The sequence below is a fragment of the Acinonyx jubatus genome, chromosome D3 (assembly GCF_027475565.1).
Source record: "Acinonyx jubatus isolate Ajub_Pintada_27869175 chromosome D3, VMU_Ajub_asm_v1.0, whole genome shotgun sequence".
Classification (NCBI taxonomy): domain Eukaryota; kingdom Metazoa; phylum Chordata; class Mammalia; order Carnivora; family Felidae; genus Acinonyx; species Acinonyx jubatus.
The window spans coordinates 5,574,379-5,596,771 of record NC_069392.1 but is presented as its reverse complement, the minus strand read 5'-3'; the positions used below and the strand labels follow the sequence as shown (position 1 = coordinate 5,596,771).

Here is a 22,393-nt window from a genome sequence, read left to right as displayed (position 1 = left end):
ACTCCGGGAAAAGCAGAGCTGCTCCAGGACGAGGGCACTGCCAGTGGCTCAGGGAGCATCAGGGACCGTCTGAACAGGAGGTGGGGAAGGTGAGGGTGGCCTGGCCTCACCACAGGTGACCAGGAACGGGGGACGGACGAGAGCCCAACCGAAGACCGAAGGTCGGCCTCAGCCCTGCCCGCAGGGGCACGAACAGAGTCTCCTCTGCCTCCAACTGCCAGCAGCTGCTCACACACTCAGTGCAGTAAAATCCCGTTCGAGGGGCCGGTGGGGGGGGCCTTAAATTCCACACAGCGCTCACGCACGGCTCAAATGGGGTGATTCCGTCCCCGACCTGCCCGCCACGCTCTGCGATCTCGGCAGTCGGTTCGCCTTCTGAACCCCAGTGGGCTGCAAGGGGAGCAGTTGAGTGCTGCCTCCCGGGACAGGCTGCCACACTTTATACCCAGCAAGAGGCACCTGACCCGCGGGTGGGAGGGCCGGCAAGAGCTCCCTGGGGAGGACAGCTGCGTGCCCCCCTTCTTAACACCTTCGTATCTACAAGGAAATACGCAGCCTGGTAATCACGAGCATGGGTCCCCAGATCATGCAGTTGTGGGTTCAAACCCCAAGTCGGCTGAGCCTCGGTTTTCCCAGATCGGAAATGGTGATGGTGTGTGGCATGTCAGGGAAAGAAAGGAAAAGAAGAAAAGACAGGACAGTTGAGAGAGAAGAAAGAAAAGAAAGAAAGAGAGAAAGAGAGAAAGAGAGAAAGAAAGAAAGAAAGAAAGAAAGAAAGAAAGAAAGAAAGAAAGAAAGAAAGAAAGAAAGAAAAAGGAAGGAAGGAAGGAAGGAAGGAAAGAGAGAGAGAGAGAGAGAGAGAGAGAGAGAGAGAGAGAGAGGGAGGGAGGGAAAGAAAGAGAGAGACAGAAGGAGGGAAGAGCCTGCCCCCACCTGGCCCTCAGTTCACAGTAACAGCTGTGGAGGAAACAAGCCTCTCTGTAGAGACCACTTACGCGCTCAGCGAGGTGAGCCCGCCCCTTCTGTGCTCCTGGCCTCCCCTCGAGGCCTGAGGGCAGCAGACGCCTAGAGGAGGGCAGGGCTGGGCCTGCTGCCCACCCCCCACCTGTCCTTCCCTCCCCGGGGGCAGCCTGAAGGCCGTGAGGTCAAACGGGGGTGGGGGAGACGCTGGCTGGGGTCCTTCTGCCTCTGGGCCGCCATTCCAATGCACTGACAGTCGCAGTCCCTGGTGAGTCAGTGGCTGGACCCACACCCCCCAGGTGTCGGACCCGGGAGCGCAGGGCGGCGGAGGTGGGGCACCGCAGGTGGGGCACCGCGAGGGCGCGCCGGGCACGTGGGGCCATCCCAGAGCCCAGACGGGGATTTATGGCACGGACCGTCCCTGCAGCCGTCCCACGGGTGCCACTAAGCATGAGGCGCAGGGGCCGTGTCCTAGGCGAGGCGGCCCTGGAGGCGGGCAGCGGGGGACCGGGGGGCGGGGGGGGGGGGGGGGCCGCTCACCATCTTCAGCTTGTGCTGCTGCAGGATCTCGTCCAGGTTCTGCCTCTTCTTGTAGTTGAAGTAGAAGTTCTTACACTGAGACACAGTCTTGGAGCCCACCATCCGTGCGATGGCCGACCAGTTCCGGCCGTGTTCCAGAAGACCTGTGTGGCGGAGGGCGGCAGGTGAGGGGGGCAGGGCACCCGTGCCCACGGCCTGGAGCCCCAGGCAGAAAGTGCTCTGATTACCAGGCCTGAGGCTCCCTGCTTGGGTCTGAGACTCAGGCAGGGGACACGGTGGGGGCAGGGTGGGGGGGCTCCAGAGAGGCGGGGGTGGGGGCCCGGCCCCGGGAGGTGCAGGTAGGTGCCCGCCCCGGGTGCACCCACGCCAAGGCCACCGTCAAGGGTCCTGGGGGCCGGGGCGCAGACCCCGCCCAGGTTCCCACCTCTCTTGCCTCCCCTGGCCGTTGTGACCCAGCGCTGACACTCCCTCACAGCTGCAGATGAGGCCTCAGGCCTCGGGAGACAGGGCTGTTTTCCGGCTGCACCGGGCCAGGGCCAGGGAAAAGGAAGGAACGCGTGAGCAGGGGAGGGAGGGTGGGGTCCGGGGGGGTGTGAGCTGGAGCCAGGAGCCTCTTGACCCGGGTTAACTGGGCACATCCGGGGCCCGAGGCCCAGCATGGACTTGGGGCCCGCAAGGCTGGTTCAGGGGCTAGGAGCAGACTTGCTCCCCAAACATGAGCCCCATCTCCGTGAGCTTCTCACAGCTGCACACACTCCTGATACGGGGAGAAGTCCCCAGGAACTGGCAGACTCCGCCCCAGAGCCACCTGGGTCAAGAAAGTTCTCTCCAGTCGCACAAACCCAGGCCAGAGCTGTACCTGCCCCCCCCCCCCCGCCCCACCAACCCCACACCCGCCTCTAGTTTCAAAGCCGTCAGTACCAGACTCGGCAAAAAATGCGGCCCCCTCCCTGCACGTGGGAGCCGCACCCGGGAAGCCTGGCCCCAGGTCTCAGTCCATCTGCCCACAGAGCTCCTGGCACACACGGGCACGCCCCATGCGGCCAGGTCAGCCTGGGCAGGGAGGGCAGGAGGCAGGCTGCGGACCCCCGAGGGCTGCGGGGCAGGACTGGGCCCCCACAAGGGCAGCAGGCAAGAAGCCTGACTCACGCTGCTGGGAGCACAGCAGCCTCTGAGCCCCGGAGCTAGGCTTTTAACGGCCAAAGAGCTCCCATAACGAAGTTTGAGGCCATTTTCCCTGAATCAAATCAAGCTGCAAGCAGGGAAGCAAAGATTGGAATTTTGCAGGGGTGCAGGAGCACGAGGGGCCAACAGGCTGTGTGCTGGCATTTTCCGTCATTCGTTCGTCCGTCTGTCCGTCCAGCCATCCGTCCATCCGTCCGTCCATCCATCCATCCATCCATCCATTCACCCACCCACCCACCCCAACAGGTGCCGACCGCTTGCTACGTGCAAGGCTCTAACGAAAATAAAACTGCAACAAAAACAACATCAACAAACCACCACGTCACGTGGCCGAGTGACCCGGAGTTTGCAAAGCCCTTCAAAGACACGGTTCCATGTCAACCCCGCTGCCGAGGCCACGAGGCTCGAGGGGTCATGGCCACTCACGAGCTTCCGGGGACAGACCAAGGGGCCGCGCGGGAGCGGGGACCCAGCAGGCTGGAGGTGGTGCCCGACCAACAGGCCACCTGCTTCGCCGTGGAGGCTATGGGCCACGTGGCCCCACGGCGGTTCCTCAGGGTTCCTCAAGGACAGGCGCGGAGGGGGGGGCTGGGGCATGGGATCAAGTGTAACCCAGCCCCCTGACCTTTCCCTCTGCCTGCGCCAGCAGCAGCTGCCACTTCCACAGAACCTGGCGGAGGACGACGGGACGCGAGTTTATTTATATTTCCCCAGCCGGGGCCAAGAGAGCCCAGGCAGACATGTCGGGCCGGAACCCCGGGCGGGAGAGGGCGGGTCTCCCATCTGGGACTGCTGGGGTGGGATGGGGCGGGGGTGGGGGGGGGGGTGGACAGCGAGGGCCCAGGGGGCAGCCGGACCCTAGCGAGGTGGACATTTCCAAACAGCACACAAGCAAAAAGGTGGCTTGGAGGCTGGCGGGGGTTCAGGGTCCTAATCAGGTCCACTTGTGGCAGCAGCAACAGTAGACGCTGACGAGGGTGGCAGGGTCACCCGGCCCTCCCCGAAGGCGGCGGTGGCTCACGAAGGAGCACTGGACCAGCCGTCCAGAAGCCCTGCCTCGAAAGTGCTGTGCGACATCAGCCACCCCCTCTGTTCTCCGGGCCTCGGTTTCCTGGCTGCTGTGTGAAAGGCTGGGGTAAGTGTCCTCATAGCGCTGGCCAGGGGGCCCCCTTCTGGTTCCTGTTCCCCAGGTTGAGGGTGCCGGGCATGGGGACAAGCACTTTAGACCTCACCGTGCCTTAGAGACCACCGAAACCAGACCCAGCTGATAGCCCCCCACAACGCCCGTCCACCCAGAGACAGCGCCTCTGAGCATGTGCCAACCAAGACCCCCCCGCCACCACCCCGGGCCTGCCCCAAGCATTCCGGGGTCCTGCCCTCCCTCCCCGAGAGCCTCAGCCTGACAACCAGAAAGGCAGGGGGGAAGGGGCCCCAAGAGAAAGGGTGGGGACGGGGCCCCGCGGGTGCAAAACTCCCGAGTCCCCGGCCTGGTGGCCACAGCCAAGTCCCTGCCACCAGCACCCAAAGCCGCCCCCAGCCCCTCCTGGGGCCTCACTCACATCCTCTCATCTGCGTCTCCCCCTCGGCCAAGTTTTCCGGAAACATCCGGCTTGGAGGATGCTCCAGGGAGGAGCTGGGAGCAGCAGGCCGGGCCGGGAGGCGGGAGGCGGGAGGCGGGAGGCGGGAGGCCGGGCGGCCGCGGTGCCGGCTCCGCGAGGCTTGTGGCTGGAGCAGGCTTGTGGCTGGCGTCTGCTCCGGCTCAGCTCTGCCTCACATCCTTCTGTCCAACGGCGGCGGCGGTGGCGGGCGGGGGAGGGAGGGCGGAGGCTGGGAGGGGGGCGGGGAGAGCTGCTCCACACCGCCCGCCCCTGGTGGCCCGGGGCTCCTACCGGCGGTCCTGACACCGCCTGCCCCTCCCGGCGGGCGGCTGAGGGTGCGCGAGGCGCCCTTCCCCACGGGGGCGGGCGGTGGGAAGCGGTCAGTTGTGTGCTGGCGCCCCGTGCCAGGCGTCACCAGGGCGCACGGTGCCCGAGGCTCCTCCGGGCACAAGTGCGCCCCGGACGGACGCTCGGCGAGGGGTGCGGGCCAGGGGGCCCCGGTCCCCAGACGCCCCCGCTGGGCGGAATCCGAAGAGCCGGGCCTGACGGGGCAGCCTCACTGCGCGCCCGGGCGCGATCTTCCTGCTGCCTGACCCAGCGAGACGCGTCGTCAGGGCTGAATGTGACCTCCAGACGGAGGCTCGCGGGAGCGGGCGGGCGGGGGAGCGTGGCAGAAGCCCAGGTTCAGAAGGGGCGGGCCAACTTGGCACCCGCTTCCCCCCTCCCTCTCTCCCCATCCGTGGCGGTGGCGGCGTCAGCAGCGGTAAGAACAGATGAGGGTTCAGGAAAACAGAGCTTCTCCACCCCAGCAGACGGGGAGCAAACAGCCCCTTCCGCTGTCATCCCCCTGCGCCAGCGCCACCTGCAGTCTCTGTCCCCCCCCCCCCCCCCCCCCCCCCCGCCCAGCCCGATGCTGCCACGGCCGGCCGGACCCTCCGTGGGACCCCCTGGAGGCCCCGGGACGGCAGGAAGGGGGTTGCGCGCGCCTCCCAGCACCCGCCGGTCTGTGGGTGGGCGGGCCTGGCTCAGGATTCTGGGAGGAAGCTCAGGATCGGAGGAGATGAGATGAGACCTCCGACCACTGAGGATCAGGGGAAGGGCCGGGGTCCCGGAACGGCACTCGGCCGCCCAAGGGCCTCAGGACCACGGCTGCCTCTCCCTTCCCTCTCCCGGACGCCCCTGACAACCAGAGCAGTCCGCCCCCCCTCCCCCCCCCCCATACAAACACCTGCTGGAGGTGTCATGGCTTGAGGTGTCGTGGGCGGCTCCTGGGAGGTTGAAAGTTAACGGGGTTGAACTTTGGAGCCAGATCCAGGTCGTGACCGATTTCTCCAACTCGAGGGTCAATGACCTGCCTGTCCCTTCAGCCCTCAGCCTCTACGTCCTGCCCACGGAAACCCAAGAAACAACAGGCAGCCCTGAAGCCCGTGTGCGCCCAGCCCTCATGCTGGGATCTCAATCATGTCCGGGATCTAGGACGTTCTGCCAAAGCCCCTCGCTCCACACCCTGCAGGGAGGTCCGAGTGAGCCTTTTAAGAATGCCAATCCAGTCGTGTCCCTCCTCTACTTAAAAGTCTCCTGATGGCGACCCAGGCCTCTCAGAATAAAACCCAAAGTCCTCGGTGTGGCGCAAGGCCCCGCAGAGCCAGCCTCGCCCACCGGCTGGCCTGATTCCTACCTGTCCCCTTACTCACTCCAGCCACCGGCACCTGTTATGTCCAGCCCTCGAGTGGGACCCAGGGCATTTGCACTAGCTATTTCCTCGACCTGCACGGCTTTTTCACAGCCCTGCCTCGTCTTCCTCTGCTCCAATGATACCTCCTCAGAGAAGCCTTCCTTGACCGGTCTGTCTAAGCCACTGTCCGAGCCGCCCTGTCATCACGAGACTTTGTTCCCTCCGGGGCACCTCTCTCCCGAAATTAGCTACTTGGCTCCACTGCTCATTGACTGTCCTGTCTCTGCACCTGCAACTGTCGGGCATGTGGGAGGCACTTGGCAAACGAACACAGCTCCAGATACCTGGAGCGTCTGGGTGTGGGGGCCCACCAGATGTCCCACACCACCTCGGCCACCTCTCACGGGCTCCCGGGAAGGAGCTCCTGAGAGGAGGGGACCGAACGTTTATCCCAGCAGCGTGCCCTGGACCCTCGCTAGACGAAGCCCGAGGCAGTGCCCACCTCCTACGCCCAGGGCCGTGCCCACAGGCCTGCGCCCCAAGGCTACATAGTACCGATGTCCCCTGCGGTCTGGATTCCCCGACCCCACTTCTAATTTCTAAGGAAAGAGTTTTGTTCTGAAAAGTCAGGAGGCAGGAACTAGGAAGTGAAATTGACCAAGACAGGAAGTCAAGCCAGGAGGTCTGAGTCACACACTTGGAGCTCCGAAAGAGACGAAGAACAGTGGGTGGCCGCAGGGCTCACTGCAGGAGAGGCGGCTCAGCATCATGGCTGGGGGGGGGGGGGGGGGGGGGGCTGGCGGTGGGGGGCTCGGCCGGGCCGCTGTCTGCTCTTGGCCAAGCTCAGGGGAAGCTTCCCATGCACCTTGCAGGGGCCTGTGATGAACGGTTCTCACGGGAGCAGGGACTCAGCCCCCAGAAAGGCCCCGTCCCTGTCATGTCCCTGCCCCGGCTCCCTCTGGAGGTCCCCACCACAGGCAGCGCTCTCCCCTGAGGGTCTGTGAATCCCCAGCTCACCACCACCGGGAGCTCCGATACCCAAGGCAGGGAGGGTTCTGGAAGTCCTCCTGGTCCCAGGGATGTCACAGCTGTTCCATCTGGAAGCTAGCCCCCCCTTCCAGGAAAGGCACAGGCTCCCCAACCCCAGCCAGCCCCTTCCTACCCTGAGGCTTTCTGTTCCCTCCATGGAGAGCACAGGGTGCCCGCAAGAGGGACACATCCACACCCCTCCTGCCAGCTGCCGTTTCCAAAAGAAACTCCGGTTCGTGAAACAAAATTTTCTGCCCAAAACACTGTCGAAGGAGAGGAAAAAACTCCCAGCAGGCTTCGTCCTGACTCATAGCACTTCCTTCTTTCAGAAACCCCAAGCCCCGGGTGGGTTGGATGTGGACTCAGCCACTCAGCTGGCAACCCTGTCGGGCACCGACTGCATGTCAGAGCTTCCAGAACTCTGGCCAGCCCCGAAATCCCATGAGGAGCCTGGCTAGACAACTTCATACCTGAACTTTGACTTACCTACCTTTTCCTTTCCGCCTATGCTTTTAAGAATAAGCCCTGAGGCCTACGTTAGCCCGTTTCATCACATCCGTGAGAGTCATCGGCAGAATGTCAAATAGCAACCTCTTCCCCTCGCACACGATCCAACAGACACTTCGGATGAAAAGAAATCACCTGGGTGGGACCCCACGTCGCCTTGCCTGCCACTCTGGGAAAATGCCACGTTAGGCGCTCAGCGCCCAGTCTTCCCACAGAGCAGGGCGGAGAGCTCACCCCCGGGGCTCATCACTCAGCCCTCCGGACCTCAGTTTTCCCATGTGCAAAGCAAAAGTCGCGTCTGTGTGCCTGTGCGGGCGTGCACACGTGGACGTTCACACCCGTGCAGAACCCGCCCGGTGGAACAATTCACGCGCAAACAGGCCTCATCGCGACTGTGCCCGCTGCCGCGCGTCTCTCTCTGCGAGGGGTCCCCGGCTTGGACGCGGCTGTGTGCCTCTCCCTCCCGGGGGTGAAGGGAGGGGGGCTGGCAGGGGCCTCACCGCGTCTTCAAGGGGGCCGACGAGGACCAACAGAGGCGTCCGGAGCCTCTGCTCCCTGAGCCCGCCCCCCACCACGAGGTCACGCAGAAACCGGCTTTCTCCTCCTTCCGAACCGCCACGCGCCAGAAGCCTCCGAGTCGGGAGGCAACCGGCCCGAGACGCGGCACCTCCGCAGCGGCCCAAGGGCGTGCTGCTCGCCGGCGTGGGCCCTGGGGTGCCGCGCCGCCCGTCCCCTCCAACGGCCCTCGGCACCGCCACCCCTACGCGTCGACCCTCCTCAGGCACCCACTCGGAGGGGCGGCCCCGTCCCCGCCGGGCCCTCGCTCGCCCCGTCCCCAGAAGCGGCCCCTGTGCGCCAGCCGCCGCGCCACCCTGCGTGTCACCCTGCGTGTCACGGGGCTCGCGGGCCACGCGCGCGGCGGTCCAGGCGGAACACGCACGCCGCCCCTCGTCCGTGCTCCCCGCCGCGGGGCGCTTCGGCGATGGACACGCGTGGGGGGGAGGGGGGGAGGGCCTGCTTTCCCGAGCTCCGCGGCGGGGGGGCTCACGCGTCCCCTCCCCGAACCTCAGACTCTTCATCCGTAAAAACTAATTAAACCAGCCAGTGTGCACAACAGGCACTTTGGAGGTGCAAAGCCATTAGTGGTTTCTCCTTCGCTCTCCGTGAAAGTGGGGGGCGGGGCAAGGATCCAGTCCTGCGGGCAGAGCGGCCCGGGAGTTTCCGAGAGAGTTCCGGGGCCCGCCTCAGCTCCATCCGGCCCGCGGGCCTCGCCCGGGACCCCAGAGCCCCCGGCTGCTCGCTCACCGGGCCTCTCTCCCGTCGCCAGGCGGGCCACTTGAGGCCAGGGAGGGGCTGGCAGCGGGGAGCCAGGCCAGCGCCCACTGCTGGGCTGGAAAGGCGTGACCAGGGGCTTCCCCGCCCCCTCCGCGGCTGGCGCCCCGCCCACCACCGAGGGGCCGGCGTGTGCCACTGCCAGCAGAGCCCCGGGCCTCCCGCACAGCTGGGTCGAGACTCCGAGCCAGGCCAGGCTGACCTTTCCCAGGGGAGCTAGAGCCTCCCGGCCCGGCCCGGCCCGGCCCAGCGCCTGGCCTGCCCCTCCTGCCCAGCATGGCGCTGAGCCTGGGGGCAGGCAGCCAGCTCCCCGGAGCCGCCCGATCCCCGGGGAGGCCGCTTCCTCCACACGCTGGGTCCCTACTGGCTGTGAGCTCCGGGGCAGGCAGCCCCGACTGCACGCACACGAGAAGGGAAGGTGCCCACCTGCCCGCCTAGACCCCTGCAGCTGCCGTGTCCGCTGTCCCACTCCCTCCCCACGCTCTTAGAAAAACGGCCAAACTCTCCTCCACGGCCGCTAAGGCCCGGATCTCAGTGGCCTCTCCACCTCTTCCCTCTCTCCCCGTCACTCTGCGTGTCAACATCTTACTCGACCACGCTGCCTCTGCCCCAGGGCCTTTGCGCATGCTGTTCCTTCGGCCGGGATGCTTTCCCTCCCTCGCTATCTTATTAATAGCAGCCGAGCCCCACGGACTAACTCCTTCACACCTCACACCAGCCCCGTTCCTACTCTGTTACTAGAGTATCTGGGTTCAACTTCCAGCTCCGCCAATTAATAGCTGTGTGGCCTTAGGCCACTCACGGAACCTCTGTGAGCCTCAGTGTCCAAATGTGAATGAAAGAAGTAGTAACAGCACCTGCTTCATAAAACCGGTCGGGATGACGTGACTTTAATACACGTAAAGCCTTTAGCGGCTCTCTGCACCCAGGAATGCTGAGAAGTACTTAACGGTGCCGCTCAATCTCGTCGTGCTCTGGGTGCCAGCCCCAGGGCCCCTATTTCGGGGCACCCTCTCTGGCCCGGTGGAACCTCCTCCAAGCGCCATTCTGCACCTGCTTGGCAGGTCATTTGCCTCCAGCCCACTTCTGAGATGTGCACACAGGGAGCCAGGGCCCCGAGAGGAGCGGGCGCTTGTTCAGGGCCACATCCCGAGGGGGCAGAGCCGGGACTTGAACTCGCAGGAAAGGCTCCGAAGTGTCTGCATCAGACTGCAGCCCTACCACCTCTGAGCGCCTGCTGTATACTAAGACCCGCACATGTATGGTGTGATGCCCCTGGGGGATGGCGTCCTAGCCACGTGGCCACAGCACAAGAGAAACGAGGCCAAGACAGAGATGGGCCAGGCCGAGGGCACACGGCTGAGGGGCCGGCTGACAGGGAACTCGGCCTGCCTACGACATCACCACCCTAAGCTCTTCTGTTTTTTGTCTGCTTGTTTCTTGCCCCAGCAGCACCACACTGGGGGCTGCACTGGCCTGAACAGTGTTCCCTCCGAATTTCATATCCACCTGCTGCCTATAAAGGTGACCTTACTGGTAAAAGACTCTCTACAGAGACGATCAAATTAAGATGAGGTCATCCTGGATGGGGGGGGGGGGGGTCCTTGTAAGAAGAGGGGAATGTGGACAGACACACAGGGAACACGGCCGTGTGAAGACAGAGGCAGAGCCGGAAGAGATGTGCTCACAAGCCAAGGAGCGCCAGGGATCAGGCGGCCCCTGGAGGCTGGAGCAGGCGAGGCACGACTCCTCCCTAGAGCCCTGAAAGGGAGCGCGGCCCTCAACTTTGACCTCTGGCTTCCAGAGCTGCGAGAGGATGCACTTCTGTTGTGTTTAAGTCCCCACGTTTCTATGTTGTCATGGCAGAGCTCCAGGAAACTCACACAGTGGGCGACACTTGAGTTCCCACCATACCGATGAAGGAGCTACGGCACAGAGAGGTTGATGGACTTGCCTGAGGTCACAGAGCCAGAAGGTCTGGTTTCTCTCTAGGCACGGGGCGGGGGGGGTGCCCTCTGCAGCTCAGGCTTTAAGGCCAGGCCGCTGGCAGTCTTCCGGGATGCTCTAGGCAGGCTCGGTGCCCTCAAGGCCCCGGGGGCAGCTGGCTTCTTACTTCCCGGGGCTCCCAGGGGAGGGTCCGGGCTGGCTGATCTCCGGGTACCCCTGCCCTGCGCTGGGTGAGGCACAGGGTCAATGGAAAGGACGGGCAGGAGGATGAGTGTGTGCCATCTGCTTGGGGCGCAGCTGTTTCTTGGGTCCCTTCCTGGGTTTCTGAGGTCCGGACAGGGGCGGGGAGGGGGCTCCACAAGGTTCCTAGCCTCCTGCCGCCCCCCCCCCCCCCGCGCCCCCACCCCTCTCGAAGAGCTGCTGGAGCTGCCGGCACCTGCCTCCCTACCCCGCCCCTTCCCACCGCCGCCGGGAACACACAGCCATTAGCAGCCACCCTGAGCAGTAATTGTCCAGATTGCGGTAATTCACGGCAGACGAGCACGCCGGCGCTCATCGCATTATTACAAATGTCACTGAGCAGGGCCTCGGCGTGCGCGGTCCCCGGGGGGTTCTCGCGCCGCCGTCTCCGTGGGCAGGACCCAGGATGAGCTCACTGCCGCCGTGAGGACCCAACCTTGAGACAGTGGGGCACACTCCCGTCTCGGCTGGTGAGTCATCCCCGCTGACCTCCCTGTCCCCAGATCTGCCCTTTCCAGAGGGAGAGAGGACAGCCGCCCACTTGGCCGACTCCGGTTCCCAGGCAACAGGGAGGGGGCCGGGGCCGGGGCTGCCGTGACAACAGAAGACGCTGCGGGGGGTGAGGGGCCGTGGGAGCGCGGGCTGGCGGTCCAGGCGCGTGCACGTGGAGCCCCTCACTCCCGGCGGGGGCGGGGGGGGGGGGGGGGAGCTGCCTGGGCACAGTCACTGCCAAAGGCAGAGACTCACGAACAATTGCAAACGTTCCCAGCAGCTCTGTTCGCAGTAGCCAAAAGGTAGGAACAACCACGTGACCAGCGGCCGACGGACGAACGAACACATCAACAGGATGCGGTCCGTCCGCACGGCGGGATAGAGCTCCGCCGTAAAAAGGAGCGAGGCCCCCACGCGACGGAGCGGACGGACCTCGGGAACACGACGCCGAATGGGAGGAGCCAGACGCAGAAGCACGTCCTGTAGGACGCCCCTCGTGCGAGAGCCCAGACCAGGCAGATCCACAGCGACGGAAAGGTCGGCGGACGCCAGAGGCTGCGTGTGACAAGCCGTGGGCACGGGGTTTCCGTCTGGGGTGATAAAACGCTCCGAACGAGACGGAGGGGACGACTGCACAAGGCTGCGAATGTCCTTTGTGCCACTCAATCGCACGCTCTCGAACAGTCAAAACAGCGAATTTTACATTCTGCGTATTTTGCCAGAATTAAAAGCGGAGGAGAATAAAAAATAAATCGCGCGGTCTCCGTGAAAGTGAAGCCTCTTGCGCTCAGTGGTGCCGTCCGCACTGGGACCACAGAGCGCACGGAGGACAGACAAAAGCAACAGTGCGGCCCCCCGTGGGGCGAACGGCACCCCTGTGCCCTGAAGCCAGAGACGCCGCCCGGCCCCCGTGCGCCCTGCTCTGACCTGCTGACAAGCTCTCACCTCCCAGGGCAGCGCCTGTCCCGAGTGCCGGGAGTCTGGAAGGTGGGGGGGCCCAGACAGGAGCCAGCGGGGAGGGGCCTGCTCCTGGTAGGGTTCTGAAACTTCAGGGTGGCGCACTCAGGCCCCCTTCCCAGGGTGGGGGGTGGGGGGCAGGGCAGACAGCCCCGTCTCGGCCTCCGTCCCGGCTCGGGCTGCAGGCCACACCGTCCTCAGACTCGCCCGCCCCTGTGTGCCCAGGGCCCTCGCTAGAAAGGCCATCCATTGCTCTGTGGGTCACGTCCTGGAGCTCCGGGCGCCAGAGGCTGCACGTCAGTGGCAAGGCCTTGGTAGGGCCAGGAGGATGAGGGCCGGAGGCCCGGGCCTGCTCCCAGCCCCTCCACACATCAGCTCCGAGACCCTGGCCACCCTGGCCTCGCTCCTTACTCCGTCCTCTGTGAATCGGGATGGGCAGGGGAGCCACCCCTGATCTCGGGGCTGAGATCTAAGCAAGTGAGAACAGGCAGGCACAGGGGGCTCAGGCACCACCCGGCCTCAGCCTTCCTGTCGGTACTGGGCTCGGGCAGGGGAGGAGTGGGCCAGGGACAAGGGGGATCCACAGGATGCAGCCCAACCGTGCAGGGGCCACCCTCAGGACCCTCGATGCCTGCAATCTCTAGTCCCCCACGGTTAACCCGGAAGCCTCTCCTGTGTCACAGGTGGGGAAACTGAGGCACGGAGCTGGGTCACTGAGCCAGGAAGCGAAGGACCCGGCTATTCCGGCTCCACTGAACACACAGCTGGCTTCTAAGGCAGGACGTAAGGTCAGCACCCCAGCACGTGGCCACCAGCCCCCTGTAGCCCCGCCTCCCGGGGGAGAACGCCACCAGTGGAGGGCAGGGGGCTACAGCCTGACCCCGTGACCCCACCGTGGTGGCTGCTGGAAAGCTCTGTGCCTCCCCTCCGCGAGGCCCACGTGTGCTGCCGCCACTCTGTCTACGGGGCCACAGTGCGCTGAGCCCAGAGGCAACAGAAGCCGCCTGCTGACCTCGTACACAGCATGAGCCGCACGGTTTCCGAGCCGCACCTCGACACCGCCAAGGGACCCGCCGCGGAGCCCGGCGACGCAGCCACACGGACCCCTCCTCTGGAGGGCAAAACCGAGACTCCCGGGAAACGGCACGAGTCTGAGGACGCCCCAAAGCGGAGGCTGCCCCTCCGGATGGCACCAGAGGCCCCCGTTCAAGGCCCGGTGGGTCGCCCACTCCCCAGCACGTGAACTTCAGGACCCGGATGCAAACCGAGAGCGGTCAGAGCCGCGGAGGCACTCACCTTTCTTGGCGGTCTCCATCTCCTCCTCCGTCCAGCGAGAACTCTCGTTCATCTCCATCGAAGCTAGAAAGGAAGGCGGGGCGCGTTGGCAGAGGCCCAGGGGGCAATCCCGCTGGGGTTGGGGCGCCGTAAGGAGCCCGTTTGGCAGGCGGAACTCACACTGAGATGGCCCAGGGCCTCTACTGTGAAAGCTGCATCTGCACGCACGAGGTCGGGGAGGGGGCGCCTCCCCCGAGAGCACGGCGACCGCACGAGGGGCACAGGGACCAAGAACGCCAGCTTCGGGTGGGCAGGGACCTCCTCTGAGCTCGGACTTGTTGGGGGCCGGATGGGTCTTTGCCGTGACACCCCTGGTTGACACCCACCAGGTGTCCGTAGTCCCCACTCCAACCATGACAACCAAAGCTGGTTTGGGACACGGCCAATTGCCTCCTGGGGTTTAAAAGGCCCCTGGCCAAGCATGCTGCTCTGCGGGGTGAGTGACACAGTCCCCCCGGTTTCCCCCGTGCAAGGGTGAGGCTTTACAAGGGACTGCGACCCTGGACATCGGGCAGAGTCGGCCAGGCCTCTGCAGTGGCACTGTTTTCGGGTCTCTCCTCCAAGTTCCCCGAGACAGACGCCTGGGTCTTTCCCTGCAAATTGCTTAAGATCTCCTGAAGGGGGCAGACATGAGGGACCAGCTTCATGGACCCAGCGCCTGGAACAGCACCAGGCCAGCCTGGAACTACCAGGCTCGGTAGAGGCCAGCCGACCAGTGGAGGGGAGTTCCAGCAGGAGGGGAATGAGAAGGAGCAGCTCAAGGCAGGAGAGGGGAGACGGCCCCCACCCCCCTCCCTGGGCGGCTTCCCCGCTCCCTGCTACAACAGCCTGCACTCCCTTTCTTCCCAAGGGACCCTCAGAGGGAGGCTGTGAAGTCTGAGCTCAAGGTGTAAGTGCCACTGGAGGGCCCAGGGAGGTGTTTTCCGCCCAGCAATCTAGCCCCACCCAGCATCGGCCGGGGGCCCAGAGGAGCTTCCCAGAAGTTAGGCCGCGGAACCTGCTGCCCCCGGCCTCCAGGCACCAAGGCGTAGTCGCAAAGGCCGGAGTGTGACAGGAGTCACATGAAATTTGTGGCCAACGGGGCTGGTCTGAATTCCAGCTAACTCCATGAATATGGAGGTGACATCCTTTCTCTAAGCTTCGCACAGCCCATCTATGAAATGGGTATGAATTACCTCCCACAGGAAGGAGGGACAGACCCTGGGTGTCAGGTAGGGGGCAACTGTGAGAAATGAAATGTCGCCTCCATCAACTCAACTTCCAGCCTAGGAAGGCACCCTGGTGCCTGGGGCCTGAACCTGGGCACTCAGGGCCCAGGGTGGGGGCTGCCCCAGAGGTGGGAGGGGCGGGCCCCCCAACAGCCAAACACCACTGCGGAGATAAAGGACACACGTTGGCTGCCCCCCTGTGGCTGAATGGGAGAACTACCCGCCGAGCAGGAGAAACTGAGGCCCACGGGGGGAGGGAAGTTGGAACCCGGGTGCCTACCAGGGCTGGGGGCGGGGACAGTCTGCGCCCAGGCCCTTCTGAAAAGGGGTTGCAGCTACGACAACTGCTCCCTGGCGCAAGTGGGGGCCAAGCGCGGCCAGATTTTCCAACTAGAAAACAGAACCTAAAGTGGCGGTCTAGACTTCTACATGAACCCTCCAGGCCCGGGGTCATCGGGGCTGAGGGGCGCTGAGCCCTCCCCAGCCCCACCAGCCGTTGTAGGTTCTTCCCACACCCGGCCCCCACACGGCAAGCGCGTGTGCAGACGAGGGCCCTGGAGCACAGAGAGGGTCAGGAGCTGGCCCCGGGTCACACAGCGAGTTCGGAAGCCAAGGCCGGGCCTCGGAGCCCAGCGTCCTCCCTAGCCTGCAACTCACCCGGCTCGGCGCTCTGCTGTGGGGTGACGGCCTCCTCACTGTTGGCCTCGTTGGCCATGGAGCGGGTGATGCGGCCTTTGCGTCTCCCCTGGCTGTTGGCAGTCTTCCGGCCTTTAGAGGCCACTGCCTCCTTCTCATCGTTGTCCTCCCCAGAGGTGTCGTCCGTCTTCTCCCTGAAGGCCAGAGAGGGAGACAGGGGTAGCCTCGCCTGAGCCGGGAAACCACACGACGGCTGCAGGGGACCTGCTTCCGTCAGCTCGATGGGCGCGGGCTGCCAGGGACCTGTGCGGCTCAGACGCCGGACGGCTCGGGCCGAGGGCCGGCGAGCAACGGGCCGCAAGCCCTCCGCACTCGCCGGACGAGGGGCGTGGGCCGCCGGCTCCCTGCGGCGCCCCTGTATCCACGCGGGCGGAGGTGCGAGCTGGCGGCTGTCACGACCCGACTCCCCAGAGGAGGGGCGTGGGCCAGCAAGTAACCGGGGGGCTCCGCGGGCACGCGCCGCTGTCCGCCTGCCAGACCAGCTCATGTGCCACACAGACGCGCTGCCGTCTGCCTGCAGGCCCGCTGGCTCAGCCGCGTGGGGGGCGGCCAGGTCCCACCCACGAGGCCGCTCGACCCCCCCGAAGCAGAGGTGCCCTCGGCGGGGCTCGAGGCCCGCAGCAGCTCGGCTTGCTCACGGTACCGGGACGGGTCGCTGGGCCTCGCAGAATACCCAAGAGGGAAGGCTCCTGCCGGGCTTCTGCAGGCCGGGCCAGGTGCGGGGGCGTGTGCGGGTGACCTCGGGACCCGGGGCTGGGGCTTTCTCCGAAGCCGCCGCGGGATGCTCAGATTTACACCCCACCTCCCATTCATCTTCCTGAAGGCCCCCCCTGCACGTCTGGGACACAGAGGGCAACGAAGCCAGATGTTCCCCGAAGCCACATGCCTGAGCCCATGCCAGGTACCTGGCACAAAGCCGTGCCCGCCCCCCTTTCTGGAGCGAGTCTCCGGCTGGCTGTGCTCGGCACCCGCCCCTGGCAGGCACGGGAGGCTGTGCCTTGATCTGCAAGAACTCACGCTGACGGCGATAATTCTAAAGGTGAGGGCAGGGCCCGCCTGCATACCTAGTCCTCCCCAGCTCCTCTGATCATCCCCCTTCCCCCGCCTGGCGTCTCAGGAGACTCGGCGGAGGAGGGGGAGAAGATGAGGAGGCCAAGAGCTCCCAAGTCATTGCCTGGATTTATTAGCTCAGGAGTAGAGCTCAAATGAGCTATCAGTCTCAGAGGTCTCCAGAGGGTTGGAGGAGGCAAGGGCGGGCGGGGGGGGGGAGAGCAGGCTTCCGGAAGGGGGGCTGTCAGGTTCAGACGGAGCGGAAAATGCCTCCCTTCCCGGCAGGCAATCCGCAGCTGCCGAATGGCTCGCCTCAGGTGCTTCTACGGAGAGGGCCCCCCCCAACCCCCGTCTCGAGCTGAGTCCAGGCCACCTCCCCGCCACCCAGGGGAGGGGGCCAGGCCACGCGGGGCGACGGGGCGGCCTTACTTGGTCAGCTCCTCCTTGTCGTTCTCCACGTCGGGCTTCTCCTCCTCCTTCTCAGCCTCCTTGTCCTTCTCCTTCTCATCCTTCTCTTCCTGGTTGCTCCGGGGCATTTGCTGCTGCTGCTGCTGCTGCTGCTGCTGCTGCTGCTGCGGGGGCCCCGGGGGAGGCCGGGGGAGGGAGGAAATCGGCAAGGCAGGTGAGCCTTTGCACCTGGGCTGAGTGCGCCCGCAGAGCGGGAACGGGACGCAGTCAGCCGGAGACGCCACAGCCAGGGGCACCGCAGCCCACGGGGTCCAGGGAGGCAGGAGCCCCAGGGCCAGGCGTAGACATCGGAAGCCTGGACGCCTCCAGGACTCCTCCACTCGTGGGCTGTGTGACCCTGGATGAGGACCTTAACCTCTCTGTGCTCTGACTCCTCCCTTGCAAAGCAGGGCTGTTCCGCAGGCCCACCCCGGCCGGGGGCCGGGAGGCCGGAACAAGAGATCCCCGACACGAGTGGGGTCTGGCACGGCTGTTCAAGGGGGGGCCGAAGCCACCACCGGCACGGGGAGGGCTGCCGGTCAGGCTTATTAGGCCAGAGCGGGGCGAGCACCGGAGAACCTGGGGACGCATGCCCGACGAAGCTCGGGCCACCTCGCAGCCCATCGCCACACCCGTAAAATGGGCAGGCGGGGAGGGGAGCCCGGGGCCCGGCCCACGTGCAGGTGCGTGCTGCCGTGTCGAGGGTCCACTGCCTGCCGCAGGCTTGCTCTGCTCGCGTCCAGGGCGAGGCTCTTTCACCTCTTCCCAGGCCTGTTTCCTCTGCTGCCCCCTCGCACCGGGCCGCGGGGCCTGCCCTCAGCAGGACGGGGGAGGAAGTGAGGGCGGCCGGCTCCTTCCCGGGAGGCTGCCCGACTTCCTCCTGCCCTGCTGGGTTTCTTTCAAAGCACCCGCTGCTTCGGGGCGCCCGGGTGGCTCAGTCGGTTAAGCGTCCGACTTCAGCTCAGGTCATGATCTCACGGTTTGTGGGTTCGAGCCCCACGTCAGGCTATGAGCGGCCGGCTCAGAGCCCGGAGGCTGCTTCGGATTCTGTGTCTCCCCTGCTCTCATTCGGTCTCTCTCTCTCTCTCTCTCTCAAAACTAAGGAAACATTACAAAAACTACTTAAAAATTAAAAAAAATGAATAAAGCACACGCTGAGGCCACCCCAAAGCTCTCCCTGCGGGCAACTGCCAGACCGGACCACCTTTCCATCCCAGTGAGCCAAGGGAGACAAAAACAAACCCGTCGAAAAGCCTTTTGGTGTGGGGCAGGGGTACAGTCACCCAAGGAGAGAGAAACCCCAGCAGGTGGAGAAGGCGGGGGCAGGCGGGGTTTCCCTCCGTCCCTCCCTCCCTGCATCTTTCCTCCGCGTCAGGAACACACGGCCCTCCAACGCACGAGGCTGCCTCGGCCTGCGACCCCCTCCCCGGACGGACCCTCTTGCGCGGTTGTTGTTTACGAGGCGGCAGACCACAGCTGGGGGCGTTCTGTGCCACGGGGGCCCAGAGCGCAGAACCCCGGGCTCTCCAAAGCCATGCCAGGGGTCACCCCAGGAACAAGCTGCTCCAAGAACCCCCTCTGCTCTGCAAGAGGAGGCGAGGGGGGCTCAGAGCAGCCTCTCCGCCCCGACCGCATCGCTGCCAGTTCCCGGCGGCTGGCCTCGGTCCCTTCACCAGCCTGTCCCTCACCACCACCAAGACCCCTGAGACACCAAAGCACGCACTTACCACAGCCTGTGAGCCGTGGTCACCTCTCACACCCGAAAGGCAAAGCCTCCTTCAGAGCCGTCCCAGCAGGTGGCGGCAGGAACAGAGAGGTTTTCCGCTTTGTTCTGAGACGGGTGCCCTCTGTGCACTCGCCTGAGGAGGGCAGAGGGGGCGAGCGGGGACCAGGGAGCAGGCTCCGGGGCCAGAGATGGCGTGGCTGATTGGGGAGGGGTGTCCTGTAGGCTTGTCTGACTTCTGCAACCTGGGAACCCGATGCCGGGGGCTGGGCAGGACAGGGGCTTTCCAAACGCAAGTAGCTTGGCATTCCCAACGCCGCCTGCGGCCGCTTCTCTACCCAGACTCCTGCCCGGGCAGCAGCCTCACCCCAAACCTTTTCTTCCGTCCCTCCCAGTGGCCACAAGGGCTCAACTCCGGGCCACCCACCAGGAAGCACCTGTCGTCATCCCCTGGGTCTGGGCTGGTGGGGCCTCAAAGCCCCGTGAGATCTCATCCCTGGGCTGCAAAGCAGGCCACCGTCCAGCCCAGCATGGCCAGGAGGTGCGGCTCCCCACCCATAGAGGCCCAGCCCTGCACCCCTGCGTCCTGATTAACATAGGGCTGAGGCCCGGCGGGGGGGGGGGGGGGGGGGGGGGGAGGGGGGTTCTGCACCTGTGCCCGCACTGAGCTAAGCGCTTTCCTGCCCGCACCCCACCCCCTGCCTCAGAGCCCTGGAGAAGCCCCACTGGGAAGATGCCAGCATTTCCCAAGGGCTTACTGCCCAACACGGAGCTCTATACCCCCTGCTCACCAGCTCCCGGCCCTCCCGAGTCCCGGTGGCGGCCAAGATGAAAACAGACACGAGGGGTGACCCAGGGTTCTGTCCCTGGCCCCACACCAAGCACCTCGTAGGCACCAACCCGCCTGATGCCCCGAACCAACCTCTGACAGAAAGAGCGGCGACCACCATTCCCCTCCCGCACAGCAGGAAACTAGGTGCAGAGGCAAAGCCTCACGGGCTCCGAGGGAGGAAAGCGGATGGTCCAGGGGCAGCAGGCACAGTCCCGCCGTCCCCAAAGCCCTGCTCAGAGTCTCCCCCTACTCCACCCTCCGACCAGAATCGGGGGCCTCGGTTGGGGGTGGGGCGGTCTTTGGGCACCCCTGCCCCTTGCCGCCTGGCCCAGCCCGTCCCCCATCAAGACTCCTCGAGCCCCCACCTGAGCCTGGGCCGCCCCCACCCCTGAACGATCATCCGCATCGCAGCAGGAATCCCCAGAATGGCCCAAAGTGCCATGTGCCGGGCACTGCACCACGGACCTCGACCGTCTCCTTTACCGGCCCCTTGCCTCTCCCGCTTTACAGAAGAGGAAACTGAGGCACAGGGTGGCCGAGCGACAAACCTGGTCAACAGCAGTGCCAGGATTCCAACCGAGGCCCGACTTAACCCTGGCCGTGCCCAGCCCCCCTCCAGCCGCCCCCACCCCCCCTGGCGTGCCGCCCACCCCTCTGCAGGCTCCCGCGCCCGTGCCCCTTGCGGGGAGGCTCGAAGTCCCAACAGACACTGCAGCCCGGCCATTACTCCCACCACTTCCCACCTAGGTCTGCAGTCCCAACGCCAGCCACACCCGGACGGTTTATCAAGCCCCGAGGACAGGGGTGAGGGACGAGGGGGCGTGTGGCTACACCCACTAGTTCAGCACCTTCGAGGCTGCTCTGGAGTCACGGCATGCAGCCCCCCGTGGGCTCCCGGCGTCTCGTGACCCGACTGCCGTCTCCCTTGGGAGCGGAGCCCTGGTCCTGGCCTCAAACGTGTTTCCCAGTGGGAGAGACCCATCAGCACAATAACGACCATCTGCCTGACCTCCTGTTGCACCGAGGTCAACGGCTGATTTAGGGGTGCTCCATTCACTCCAGATCTATGCGGCAAGACGGGGGCCCCAACTCACAGCACCGCCCCCCTCACCACAGCCAGCTCAGTCTCTCAAAATCTGGAAGCCTCTGACGGTCTAGGGCAGCCACCATAAGGACCGCTAACACAGTGAGGATTAACACCTTCCAGGGCCCTGCTTCCCAAGGATCTCACTGTCTGATGGCCGCACACACACGCCCCCTAGGGCGCTCTGGGGAGTCCCGAACCCCAAGACACGCCTGCACCAATGGTATCAGAATCTTGGGGTGAGACCCAGGCCTCGGCGTATTTAAATTCCCAGGTCATCCCAATGGGCATCCAGGCTTGAGAACTGGCGTTTTAGACAAGGAGGCAGCACACTCTTTCCGTACAGCCACAGGTCCACTGGCTTCTGTCACAACTGCTCATACCAACACGGTTTGGGACTTGAGAGCAGCCAAGACGTAGACAAGTGGGCACGGTTACGTGCCAATAAAACTTGATTTACAAAATAGGCAGTGGGCCAGATCTGGCCTGAGGGGGCCATAATTTGCCCAGCCCTGCTCCCAGACCAGTGCTGCTCAATCTAGACCCGCACCCAAATCAGCTGGGCGTGGTGAGAAAATGCAGATTCCGTGGGTCTGGGGTGGGCCCGGGCCTGTGCACTTCGAGGCGTCTTCCTGGGGAGGCTGACGCTGCTGGTTCCTGGGTCACGCCGAGGAGCGAGGCTCTCGAGGATCCTTGTTTCACAAAACGCACCCAGGACCTTTGCCTCTGGCAGCCGGTGACGCCTGTGGACCTGGAAGCCAGACTTCACCATCTCGAGCGACTCTGGAGCTCCTGACGAGGGCCTACCGTTGCGCCTGAGACGCGTCCGCAGTCAGGCTCACGACGGGCTTCGTGCCCAGCGCTGGGTCGGGAGCAGCCGCCGCCCCCCCCCCCCCCCCCCCCCCCACAGCACAGCTTTGCGGAAACCCTGACCGGATCTACGGTTAGCCGGGGTCATCGGTTCAAGTGCCCGAGGGACCCCTGCTTCCGGAGGGCAGGACAGGCAAGCTGAGCCCGCGCTGTGCCAAGGCCCCAGGCCAGGGCCGCACAGAAAACGGCACACAACACCGACAATTCCTGACCGTGCACGGCAAATGTGGGACCAAGCCTTCTTCTCCCAGTCTCGAACCTGGTATAGTTAACCGAATCCCCCCGGCGACGCTGCCAACACCTCTGTTTTAGAGATGAGAACACGAGGACGCAGGAAGTCAAGGAGCTCGCCCAAGGTCACGCGGCATTTCCCAGCGGGATCCCAGGGGCGGGTGTGCTCAGGCTCCCCCCTTTCAAGCCAGACTGTGCCCCCACAGCCCACGCCCCACCAGGGGGACTCCACACCACCAGAACCGCGGGCCCCAGCCTTCCGGAGCTGGCGCCTCAGGTGACAGACAGGGAACGCCCGCCAGGGCGGCCGGCGGCTCAGTGCTGAGAAAACCTGAAAAGGCTCAGCAGGCCGCAGACGTGGTGGCAGATCTTCCTGGTCCACGGGGACGAGGGAGGAGGCCTGTGAGCTGGGTCCCTGAAGGCTTTAGGTTGACAAGGACGAGAGGGGACACCGC

At 65.0% G+C, this 22,393-nt stretch overlaps 1 protein-coding gene across 27 annotated transcripts in view; it reads right to left on the bottom strand.

Annotated features, from left to right (window-relative positions):
- Positions 1-22,393, bottom strand: part of NCOR2 (nuclear receptor corepressor 2) — a 212,196-nt gene that overhangs the window by 51,375 nt on the left and 138,428 nt on the right. For 24 of the 27 annotated variants that reach the window (XM_053206160.1, XM_053206157.1, XM_053206153.1 and 21 more), the window contains 4 exons: positions 17,181-17,327; positions 15,663-15,835; positions 13,759-13,821; positions 1,501-1,643 (listed from right to left, as the gene is read on the bottom strand). In XM_053206160.1, the coding sequence (XP_053062135.1) occupies positions 1,501-1,643; positions 13,759-13,821; positions 15,663-15,835; positions 17,181-17,327 (526 nt within the window). The remainder of the gene's footprint in view (positions 1-1,500; positions 1,644-13,758; positions 13,822-15,662; positions 15,836-17,180; positions 17,328-22,393) is intronic. The other 3 variants (XM_053206158.1, XM_053206175.1, XM_027044349.2) reach the window with 2 other exon arrangements.